The following is a 12,678-nucleotide window of genomic DNA, read 5'->3' on the forward strand; positions in this document are numbered from 1 at the left end:
CACATGTTTGGTTGTGGAACAGAAGCTCCACGTTAGCTCAGATGGGAGCTGGGGACCAGTGAGAGCTGCCCAGAGAAGAGTCTGGCTGTTTTGTTTTCATCACTTGCAGAGTCACATCCTGCCACCAGGCAGACTGTTCCAGCTTTTGAATTTCGGCTTTCCCTGAAATAGTTACCTGGGAATCTGAAGGGTGTGCATTCAACTTCCAAAGACTGAAGGAAAGCCACATAGCTAAACCAGAAATTAAAATTTAAATGATACTAAATATATTTGAAATCATTCTTTTGCACCATCTTGATGAAAGACAGGAACAGGCATGGATATTAAGGAATTTAGACAAGATAGCTTTAAATAATTTATTTAACATTTCAAAAGACAATCCATCAGGAAAAGCAAGATCACTGAATGGGTGGTCAGCCACACTGGATATCTTTTTACATACAGTTTATCCCAGAGAAATAGCTCAGCATCTCCCTGCCATCCACTGGAGTGCAAGGGTTCAGCAGGGAGACTTTTCCGGTGAGGGAGATGATGAACTGTTTCAAACTACACAAAGTAGCATCAGGCCTCCATGCACTTAAAAATAACGTGTTTTTACTATTGTGTCTTTTTTGATAGGCTATCATGTCATGTGCTGGCACTAACAAGGGATGTGAACAATATGAAATGTCATGTCAGGCTAAAGATGAAAAAAATGCTGCAGAAATGCAAAAGATGTTGGCTTCATCAGAGTGACTTTTTCAATCACAAAAGTGCTTCAAGAAAAAGATTCTTGAATACAATTGATCTGGAGGGGGAGGATGTATTTTTTTTTTTTAAATAGGACAAGCATTTTGAGAAGTGTGGTAGGAATTTCTTTTGTCCAGAGATAGGAGAGACTGATCCAGTCAGTCCAATTTTTACCTCTAGTCTTTACAGCTGGCTTCTGTCTCAAATCCTGTCCATCACAAAAAGGTACAAGGTCTGTTCTTTTGGCACAAATAAAACTTCCCCATATTGTTGCTAATAATAATGCAGCAAGTATAGTGTGTGAAGAGGAGCTACTGAATTTAACATTTACTGAAACCTGAGTAACTTTGAATTTAGTCTGTGTCATTGCTTTATGCATACAGATCTACTTGTGCTTGAAAAAAGTGGGTTTGTATTTAGCTTAGCTCTCTGTAGTTGTGAGGTTGGTGTGGTAGAGGGGCTCATTAGTGTAGTGATACTGTAGTTTGACTAGTACAAATTGCACCCAATTGCACTGACTTTATAAATAAGCCAAAGTTTTTATAAGGGTGGAAGTCATGATCTATTTAATCTAGGTTTAATTTTTTTAAGATATGTACAGTTCTTGTTTGCTTCATAACCTCAGCATGGTTTTTATTTCTATCCTCTCTTTTTAGAATCAGTTTATAGTTCTTGTTTCATGGTGATGTAAACCCTCTGATGCATTCATAAGAGTTAGTATCTCATCAACAGTTGGATTGCTGAAAAGTTCCTTCCTCCAGGTCCTTCCAGAAATGGGAGCAGTCAGTTTTAACATGAAGGGACTTCTAGAGCATGCCTAGGTGTCTGGGTCTCTATATTGGCTGTAAAAAGATGGATTTTACAGTGAGAAAAATAACCTGTTTTGAGGCAGGGAAATTCTCAGTCTAAACGAAATGATGTTTTTATTGTGGTCTGTATTTTGAGTAACCTAAGTGGCAGGTCAAACTAAAAATGCGGTTTTCCCCTGCTCTGCCCCTGACTCTTTTGGAGGAGTCATCAATCAAAATGAGATACAGATAATTTCTGTCTAAGTTTTGTGGGCTCTTCTGAGACAGGTGACAGGTGTTCCTGTATGAAGTGTTTACCCTGTGAAGTGTTTATCCTACAAGTGCTAGCAAAGCTTGGGCCATCTCATTTTAGATTCAGTAAAGCATTTTCCATCACAATGTTATGCTTAGAAGTGTAATTACAAGTTCTGCATGATCCTGGATTTACTTTAAAGTGTGCTAGAGACCTTGTTAAAGAAAACATGGTTTCTGCCCACATCAATGCCAGCCCTACAGCCTACACACACTGAGAGCATCTGCACATCCAGATAGGTCCTGGTCCCCCTTTCAAGTCCCAGGTGAGTCTGTCCTGAAAGTTATCATTTCCCCCCATCTTGAAGTGAACCTTTAAAAAAAAGAAAAAATTAAACCAAAAGATTTCATACTGGTTTAATCTACTGCTGGCTGATCTGAGAGAGCAGGTGAGTGGTGGTGCACAGACATGGCAGTAGCTGAGAAGGAACAATCACGGATATGCACACATGTGCATGTGCACACAGAGCAGTCTCCTGTTCTTCAGAGAGGAAGCAAACTTCCTCTGGTAATGGAGGATTTGAAGGAAATGGCATTATGTTTTCCACCATAGGAAAAAAATGTGTATTAATAAGCATCCCATACTTCTTGCTGCCATTTTCTGGACAGAAATAGATTTGAATGTGGGCCATAGCAGAGGTCAAGCACACCCAGAAGCCATCAGGCACAGTGCATAGGTTATCCCTACATGGGTATGGAGTTCCACAAGTCCTGAGCACATTGGGATCGTGTGTGCCATGGGCAAGTCCATTGATAGCTGACACATCACACACATTTATTCTGTCTGGAGGGATTTCCAGGGCATAAAGGAACATGCATGAAGTGGTGATAACTTTGTGTGTATATTTCACATGTTGGTAGCCAGTGTCTCACTTAGAGGGCAATAGGTAGCCAAAAATGTTTAGTGCCAGACCAAATGGACCTTGTGTTCCCACCTTTTTCTGGTGGCAAAAATTCCAGAGGAAGCTGTCAAAGGAAGTTATACCATACCTGTAACGTGCCTCCTGTCAGCATGTCCTGTCTGTGCTGTCCCAGAGACAGCTGTCATCCCCCAGCCCAGGAATCCCCTGCATGGTCCCCAACAGCCTCACACAGGTATCCCAATGTAATCAGGGCACAGGGAGAGGCACACAGGCCTGTGTTCAGTCTATGTGCATTTGAAAAGGTGCAATAATGGTCCAGAGAGCAGAGGTCCTGAAAATCCTAAGGATGAAAGAGAAGCTGATGCTGTCAGCAGGGACACAGAGGTTGCCTGTCATTCTCATTTGCTGGGAGCTGGTCCTTGCCTGTTTTCACATGAGGGCAATATAACCAACTTTATTAGTGAAAGTGGTTAGAGACTCTTACAACTCTCCTTGGACAGCAGCGACAGAAAAGAAATTCATTATGAAAATCTGAATCTTGGATCTGCTGCACACACTTTTCCCAGAGGTAGGATAATACCTAAGCATGCCTGCTGCTGGCATGACTGGCTTGGAGGCAGAACACAAATTGCAATTGTTTTATAACACTCAGGGACTTCCTTTGGAAGATAAAAATGCTTCAACTTATTTGCGTGCAAGCTACATTTCCTCAGACATCCATCATGAGATTTATTCTGTTTTTAATGAATCATGGCTAGAAGACACTATCACAGGAAAAGGAGTGTTACCATTTGAGGTATCATAAGTATTGGTTAAATGGAAGAATTTGCCAGTTACCCAGCTTAATTAATACCTTGGTAGCCTACAGAATTCATGTGAGTTCATGCTGGTAACACTCCTGTGTTTCAGCCTGTGAAGTTGAGCACATACCTGTCTGAAAACTAAATGAAGCCTCCATTTTCCTGGTTGCATGAAGGCATTTCCCAGGATTTGCAGTCTCAGTGACTCCTTAACTGCTGCAGAAGTAGGCTCAGAATATCAAGACTAGTTCAAAGTTCTGAATGCTGTGGGATGTGGAGGAGGCCCCTGGGCTTTGGGGCAGGGGCGTGCAGCATTGATGATAAACTTCAGCTCTGGATTCCCATTCTGCTGCAGCCATAAAATTGTCTTTCTGTATATGTTGTGTTGAATTTAAAAATGTATCGTGTGTATTACATGCAAATGTCCAGACTCTCTTTCCCAATCTTCTCTCAGTTTGAGGAGACAGTCCATAAAGTAAAACAGAACTAACCAGGTATTTTGCATGTGCCTTTCTGACATCAGATTTTGAGTAGTCACATCATTTCCTCATGTGTCTCATTTGTTGTAACTTGACAGGAATTATAAAAGACTGAGATAAACCCTTGCAAATCTCACCAACCTGTTTGAAGGGGCAAACCCTTGCTATTGCTTCCCATGAGCAACATCTTTCACATCTTGCTCTCTGGTTTTCCTTTCTTTCATATGTTGAGTTCTTTCCATCACTTCACCTTATCCTACATGGTCAAGTTAATGTTCCCTTTCACCTGTGTTCACAGAGAATGCAAATAAACTGGAAGAAAGTGCAAGAGGGATCTACATCCCTTGTCCAGAGCATTACAATGGCTTCTGCATGCATGGCAAGTGTGAGCACTCCACAAACATGCTGGAACCGTCTTGCAGGTAACCCTTCTCCTGCCAGCAAGGGAAGGCTGCACACATGGAAATAATGACTTACAGAAACACTTAATCTGGATCAGCTATGGAAAATAATGGCAACCATGGCCCTTTGTGCTACAAAATCCATCAGACTTAAATTATTCAACAAAGTCCCAAAAGTGTATTGAGTTATGAACAATGTTAACTAACTGTAAAGCCATCCAGTAACCTTTGGTTATATTTAGATGTGTTTTTAAAAGCCCTTCACAAAGCACTCAGACCTTGCTAGGTGCCCTCCTCAGCCTGAGGGGGAGGAGTGCCACCAGTGTATGTCTCTGCTGGGGCAGGAGTGCTCGTGGGGCAGCTGGCTGGGGCAGAGGTAGCTGCTTCAGCAGGAGGTGATTTTGGAGGAGGTTTGGGCAGGGAGGAGGAATATAATGAAAGCACTGTAGTGCTCCTGCAGTGAGCACTACAGGAGGTGCAGATATTGTTGCACAGATGTAGATATTCTGAAGTCCACACACTGGCCAGGTGGCTGGAAAAGGACTATTACACGTGAAACATCATTTTCCTGGGACACTGGAATGGGAGCACAAAGATACACACCAGACTCTCCCCAGGGCAGAAGCTCACGCCAGCTTCTCCCAGCTCACACAAACAGCCAGGACACATTTTGCTCTTTGCAGCTTCTGCATTTTAGGTGTTCCATTCAGCTGAAAAATATTTCCTCAAGGTGCTGGCAGCTGTGGGAATGCAGGGGAAGAACAGGGAGGAAGCACAAGGCTTAACCTATCAGGGTTAGTGCTCCACTAACACACCTGAGAGGAGCCCAAGCCATCTGTCTCAGCCCCTGACAGTTGCTGCTGCCATTGACCTGGATTTTCACAGCTTGCTTGGGCAATTAAGGGGAAACAGGGCAAGAGCTAAAGCTGCAAAAGCATTGCTTGGCCCCAGAATCACAGAGCAGAGTGGAGCTGTCAGGTGCAGGAGGGGAACTGGTGAGCAGTGCAGCAGGCAGCATTGGGGTGGATGGCTGCAGCATCAATAGAGGGGTTTTTTATAGCAACCAGACGAAATGTAAATGATGTATCCACTTTCAGGAACATCTAATCACATTTCATATGGAGCCTGGATGATTGCTTATCACCTCCTTAGGGGGTAATCTGCATAAGGAACCACAGCTTGATGGCTTTTCACCCTCCCCCACCTCCCCAAAAAAAGGGAGAAATCTAAAGTATGTTGTGCGAGAGGAACTAAAGGGGTTCTCATCACAACGTGCAAGTAGTTCTACTTGAAGCCCGTTATGTCTTGGTCCCCTGGGCACCTCCTGGCACTCTCACAGTGTTGTTCACTCTCACAGACCTTGGTGACACTGAGGACCACAGGTCTTCCCTCTGAGAGGTTGAGCTGATACTGATACTCTCTGTGGGAGTCCATTCTGAAAAAAAAAAAAAAAAACAAAAAAAACAAAACTACATAAGCTTATGCTTCAGCCACTATTTTTATTCCAAATACAATTTTTCCAGCATTCTTTGAAAGCAGCAGGTATAACAAGGAAAAAATTATTTTTTATTTCAGATGTGATGCCGGCTATACTGGACAACACTGTGAAAAAAAGGACTACAGCGTTTTATATGTGGTTCCAGGTCCAGTACGATTTCAGTATGTCTTAATAGCAGCTGTGATTGGAACCATCCAGATTGCTATCATCTGTGTTGTAGTCCTTTGTATTACAAGGTCAGTATCTCTGCTATTTTACAGTAGAAAGAGAAAATACTTTTGTTTTTCCTGCAATGTGTGCTGATTATACTGATTTCTGCAGTGACACTACTGATAACAAATGCTATTTAATTCACCAACAAACAGAAGATATCATCTGGTCCAGCCAGCCAGTGCTCTTTCATTATGATGACTGAATTTTTACTTCCATCTTAATCAAACTTAGGTAGCAACGGTGCCTACAGCAAGTGAAGTTCTCTATTTTGTATTCAGATGCTTGGACAAATACTGTTCATATAAATAGGGGAAATATAAATACAGCAGCTGGATCAACACTTAATAAAACTAATCATATCTCCATCTGGCTTCCTTAAGGGCCCATTCCCTTAGTCCTAATCAGGCAAAGCATACAGACTTTTAAGCCTGTTTGCAACCCTGCTGATTAAATTATTTCATTAGGCTTGAGTGCATGTTCAAAGGCACTGCACATGTTCTAGGGTCTTCCATATATGATGTACTCAGGGTTTTTTCTTTAGTGAGGAGCAGAGGGTTGTGTCAATGGAAAAATCCCCAGGGTAGTTCAGAATGAGAGGGGGAAACACAATCCTTCCCCTCCATGTGCTGCTCTACTTCCCTACTTGACTGTGTTACTGTCTCTGGGTGGGCTTGGGGTAAGTTCTGAATGTCAAGTTCTGAATACAGGCTTCTCTTCGAAATCACAAGGTTAAATTAATTCAGTTAGCAGCACTGATATCACTCTTTTTAAATTATTTTATTTAAAAAAAAAAAAAGTGCCAAGTATCGTACCTCCATATAAAATAAAATCTCTACTTTCTTTCAGTCCCTATGTTGCACTACCTGGAAGACAATTGTAGAGTATTTGTTCCTGGAAAAGAATAAAAAAAAAAATTCCTAAGTCCTTCTCTGGCCAAAATGCACAAAACAAAACCTTTTTTAACCAGAGTTCATCACCTGAATGGTAACTACCAAATAAGGCAGTAGATTACAGGAGGTGGTATTCACAGAGGCAATTCAAACAACCAAAAACACAGTGTGTAAAGAGACAAAGAAAGTGGTGTAGTAACTGATAATGGAATAAATGTATATTGTTTTGTCAAGTGAGTCTAGTTTTGTCACCCTTATGCAGTGAGCAAAGTACTTTATACTGAAGAATGAAGACAGGGAGCTCTGAGTGATCAGGTACTGTAATGCAAATTACCTGTCACACTGTTTTCATACAGAGACAGTACCTTTCCCCCACACTTTGTAACCAAGTCAATTTATGATCTTTTGACTTTTTTCTGTAATGCATGTAATTACTGCAGAGCATCCTCCATCCCAGCATAATGATTTGAGATACATTTGCAGAAGTGTGCTCTTAAGTGGCCTAAGAGAAATCCACATGACAAGAGAGCGTTGTGGCAGCATATGCATGAGCAATTGAGTTTTTCAAGTTCTCTGCTTTGGAGAACCTGACTGTACTGGTTTGAACTCCACACCCTGAATTCTTGAAAGTGCTGAAACCACCTTGCCAGGTTCCTGGGAGAAAGAAGGGAAACTTTGCTCAGAGGGCATTGTGGCCAAATTCTTTGCTGCTCATTTCAGCTAATTAATTGAGTTTGGTGCACTGCATCCATGTGAGCCTCACAAAACTACCATCGTAATCTTCCAGCTATCATTATTGTTGTTGCTCTTAAAATTTTACCTGTGCAGTGGTGCAAATCTCTGGGGGTGTCTTCCATGGCTGGAAGGCTCTCGGCAAGTCTTGGCGACTTTGAGAGCTGTTGTTGCACAGACACTTTAATCTGAATGAACAGGCTGCTGACAGATGAGGTTTGTCCTCTGCCTCCTGGGCACTTGGCCCTCCAAGTTGCCACCATTACCATTTCTGTAGCCACACAACCAACAGAGTCAGAGGATGAACTCAGCTGAAAATGCAACAAGCAGAAGAAGTGATGATGTTTGGGGTTTAAGTGACTCGGTGCTTGGCTACTCATCACTAGTGCCAGCAATGGGAGTAAGTTTCTGAGGTGGAGGAGTAGGGAACCAGAGGCCAAGAGGTTAAACAGTGAGGCACAGTCTGCCCAAGGACTTCCAGCTTAGAGATAAGGCAAAAAAAGAAGCAGTGATTAAAGTGAAGGAGGATGGCAAATAATATAGGTATGGCCTAGTGTCATAATGATTCTCAGCAGTTTTCTTTACAGCTTTGCATTTTTAGTGCTTCCCTAATGTTTAGTCACAGCAGCTTATTTATGTGAAGAAATAACTTGATTAAAAATTAATGCATAACATGTTTTACCTGCTATGAATCACGTTGTGAGTAACTCGAACTCGGGAGCAAAGCTTCAGTGGGGGGAGGGAGGGAGGGCAGCCTGTGCTCCAGTACTTGGTTTACATCGATGTAGCTGCTGTGTTCATAAATGAATGCACCCCACACACAGTGCACTACAAAGGACTTGATTAAAGAGTTAAGGACCAAGGAAAACCTATCACTCATTTTTAGCAGATGATTAAGTCTCAAAAGCTGGTTAAGTGCCAATGCCCCCCTTAAGAACCCCTGCTGCACTTCAGATACAACCCCCCTGCAAATGCAGTAGCATTGTGTGTAAGCAGCCTGGGGCCTTCCCAAGCTCCCAGCCATGGGTAATGTACAATTGAAACATGGGCATTTTTGGTTTAAAGATGCTTTTTCATCATTTTAATTGGAGTAGTCTCTACATTTGAGTTGATTTCTCATGAGCTTGGAGTGACTATGTAGATACTGTCAGTGTTGGTTGGGAGAAAGTGCCTATGAGATATCTGTTCATCTCCTTGCTTCCAGCTGGACCATGCACAGCTGCATCCCCTGGGGTTGCTGACCGTCCTCATCATCTCCCAGGCCCCTCGCTGCTCCACGTTTCAGAGAAAATCAGTCTGATTGTGCCCGCTGTGCCCTGGTTCCCAACCCTACTTCAATGGCTGAGTGCTGGGGCAAAGCAGGGCTGTAAATCCAGATGCTGGGGGCTCGGGGAGGAGCCCTGGGTGTTGCTGGGGCTGTCTCAGCCCGTGGAAGTGGCACTGGCTGTGTCCTGCAGAGCATCAGAAGGGGACAGTGGCCGGGGGCTCTCGGTGTGCCCGTGATGCACAGGGACCAGCCCTGTGCCTGCCAGCAGCAGGTCCCTGACTCATTCCCACAGCTTGATGGCCTTTCCAGGGAACTCACAGTGAATAATGAGCTCGTCAGGAGCTCGCAGACTGGCTGAAGTCTGCCTCAGTTCCGTAATGAAAGCTCTGCCGTGACCCCTGAGAGCGCAGGAGACGCAGCCTGGTTTTTCCTGGAGTAATGATAGCAGCCTACTTCACTGCTTCCCAGGAAGAGACAAGGCAAAATATAGCCCACAGCCATACAGCTTCTCATGAGGGGGTGGTCCTGGTGGCTTAAAAGTGAGGCAAGTCAGGACAGTCTGACCCATATTTTGCTCAGGAAATACACTTACATAATTGTATTCCAGCATTTTTTAAAAATGTTTCCCAAGTTCTTATGCTCTTGTTTAGATTTTCAGTTGACGTCACAAAACTATAACATCACTCCCATTCAACAGCAGGGGGAAAAATGACCTTTTTTATTTTATTTCACTTTGTTCTGCTCTTAGTTATTTGACACAGAGCTGCAGGCAAGTGCTTTAAGCTCTTGCACTGAGGGGGGCTCTCCCCAGTGCATAACCCATAGGGTTTCACCTAGTACTGCTGAAAGCCCTCCTGTAACAGAAGAACAAGTCAGCCCCATACAAAGGGAATTTTTTCCATGTCAGTGTCATCTGGAGTATTGTGTGGCCTCTTCTCATGGCACTCCAAGAGTGTTTCAGTGTCTGTTGTGCAGAGTTTTTACCATAACCACCCTTGGCTTTCAGCTGATTAGAACATCCTGTGGCTTCCACCTGGGATTAAACTTCTCCATGCTCTCTGCCTGAGGGTGCCTTTCCCTGAGAGGAAGCCAGAAACACACCATCAGCTTTCCATTAGGGAGAAGTGTAGCATCCCCTCAGCAGGTGCTGCTGCAGGTTGAAACCTGGCTGAGGAACACTGGGGGTCCTGAGACACAAGGGGTTTGCAGCTTTCCAAAGGAATCTGAGATGTGGGGCTTCCCAGAACAAGGGCTTTCCTCACCCAGCCAAGCAGCCGTGGCACAGTGCAGGCACAGTGTTTGCTCATGGGCTGGACGTGGAGCATTTCCATGGAGACTCAGGAGTTGCAGCCACTTAGGGCCTTGGAAAGGCAGCCCTTGTGAAAGCACTTCACAGACCTGGGATGGTGGCCAGGTGAGCATGGCACCATCCTGGATCTTCCACCTGCACCTCACTCAAAATAAACCCATTATTTAAAGCTGCACAAGACAGTGCACTTGGGATCATTGCAATGCAGCAAGTGTCCAGGGTTCAGGAATCCAAACATCTCCTTTGCCATAATTTTGTTCACAGTATGTGTTTGGGGCATGTGGTGGCTTTTTTTTTTTTTTTTTTTTGTGGTGCCATTAGCCAGCTGGTTTCATTTCATTGAGGAGGAAGCACACTGAGGGCTGGAGGATGCTCCTCTGGCCCTCGCGCCCCTGCTGCCCCTGTCACCTCTGGAGCAGATGTGTTGCTAAGAGCCATGTATTCTCACAACTCTCTTTTCCAGGAAATGTCCCAGGAGCAACAGAATCCACAGACAGAAGCAGAACACAGGGCACTACAGTTCAGACAACACAACAAGAGCATCGACAAGGTTAATTTAAAGAGCGCATGTTTCCACAATGGCAAAACTAACTGCAGAGAGCTTGGACTACAAAATACAGTATTATAGACAAAAGATTAAGACAAGATCTACACATGTTGCCTTGCATTTGTGGTAATCTACACCAATGAGAACATGTACTACAGCTATATTTGATTATGTATGGATATATTTGAAATAGTATACATTGTCTTGATGTTTTTCTGTAATGTAAATAAACTATTTATATCACACAATATAGTTTTTTCTTTTTCATGTATTTGTTATATATAATAAATACTCAGTGATGAGAAAAAAATTGCCTTTCTTAAATTTGCTGTATCTCATAGCTGTGTATAGTCTCGGGATATTGTGTATGGACACTAACAAGTCTCTTTTTTTTTTCTTTTTCCAGTTCTAGTGGCAATTTTGAGTCTACTGAACTCAGTAGTAGGGTTTTGAGTTGGTCCAAGATCAGCGACAATTATGGATGTGGGAAAGGTGAAGAATAATTTAACCTACATTGAGAAGGGATAAAATATTTCAGATCCGGAGTCAACTACATTTCATCAGCCTTCTTCTCCCATGCCATCTATCTTTACTCTCCCATAGCTTAGGAAGTCTTTGCCTTCTAAATTAAATCCTAACCGAAGGGGAAATGGAAATTCTCGGTGACCGCAATGAGAGTGTCGGGGGTAACGTTTCCATTTGGGATGGAATTAGGTGTCTGTCAAGGTGAACCCTATGAGAACACTTGGCAGCATCTCCAACTCTGGTCATTGGAGTGAGTGAAAATTGCTTCTCACTCTTGATTGAAAATTACTAGGTTAAAAAAGTTAATAACATAATAACAGCTGAAATGCCAGTCCCATTTGCACCTCATGAACATGCTGATATAATTTATTTTTTCAAAGAGAAGGTGAAAAACACTCAGAAAATACCTTATGAATAACTTTATGGGTGACCCTATTCCATTAAATGTAATGAACCCAAATGTTGGTTATACCTCAGGAAAATAAGGGCATGTGTTTTGTCACATCCACGTGATGGACAAGATGCAAAGTTATTTCTGGATTGCTGAAACTCTCCAAAGCACATCCTCTCGAGAAGGTAATTCTGCTCTAGTTTGTGCTGTGAATTTTGGAGACAGCAGAGTGGGGTAACTTCACTGCTGCTGGATAACATCCTCTGCACTGAGTGCCCAAGCTCCAGTCCCACTGGGTAGCAGAACTGACCTAAAGAGCCCGTGTAACAGCAGCCACTGTGCTGCTCCTCTCCAAAGAGACTGTGCCCAGGCAGAACACACCCAAGACAAGAGTTAGGAGTATTTCTCACCATCGTCACCATGTCAGAGTCAGACCTGGGCTTACCTGGGATGATGTCCCATGATTGTGTTTCCATTTCCTGCTTCAGCATCCATCTGGTCACTCACAGCAGTCACCACCAACCCCACCAGTGACAGCCCACCCGGCCTGGCTTTCAGATACTTCTACTCTAACACAACCTTTGGTCTTCCCCTCCCTACCCCAGCCTGCTTTAAAGTGAATCCATTGCATGATGTTCACACGGTCTCAGTTTTTGTCTTGTTCTGGGTTTCTTGGCTTTTTAAAGGTAATAAAAGGTGATTGGCAAGAGATGCTTCCAGACACCTGGTCTGTGCTGATTGATGGGAGTGGGAGTGGTGCTTGCACAGGCAGAGGGGCAGATGCTAGCACAGGGCAGCTCTCTGGCACTGGGCTGCTGGCCCTGCAAGGACCTTCTGCTCCCTGGAACTGTAGGCTGGGCCAAGGCAGAAGGAGAGAAGGCTATTCAGCAACCCCCTGCTCCTAAGCTCTCACCCCAGCTCTCCAGTCTTGGAG

At 43.7% G+C, this 12,678-nt stretch overlaps 1 protein-coding gene across 1 annotated transcript in view; it reads left to right on the plus strand.

Annotated features, from left to right (window-relative positions):
• Positions 1–12,463, plus strand: part of TMEFF2 (transmembrane protein with EGF like and two follistatin like domains 2) — a 124,595-nt gene extending 112,132 nt beyond the window's left edge. Inside the window, exons 8-11 of the mRNA XM_021531360.3 lie at positions 4,270–4,393; positions 5,948–6,106; positions 10,745–10,831; positions 11,235–12,463. Of these exons, the coding sequence (XP_021387035.2) occupies positions 4,270–4,393; positions 5,948–6,106; positions 10,745–10,831; positions 11,235–11,331 (467 nt within the window). The 3' untranslated portion in view covers positions 11,332–12,463. The remainder of the gene's footprint in view (positions 1–4,269; positions 4,394–5,947; positions 6,107–10,744; positions 10,832–11,234) is intronic.
• The last annotated feature ends 215 nt before the right edge of the window (positions 12,464–12,678 follow it).

The sequence above is a fragment of the Lonchura striata genome, chromosome 7 (assembly GCF_050655825.1).
Source record: "Lonchura striata isolate lonStrDom1 chromosome 7, ASM5065582v1, whole genome shotgun sequence".
Lineage (NCBI taxonomy): Eukaryota > Metazoa > Chordata > Aves > Passeriformes > Estrildidae > Lonchura > Lonchura striata.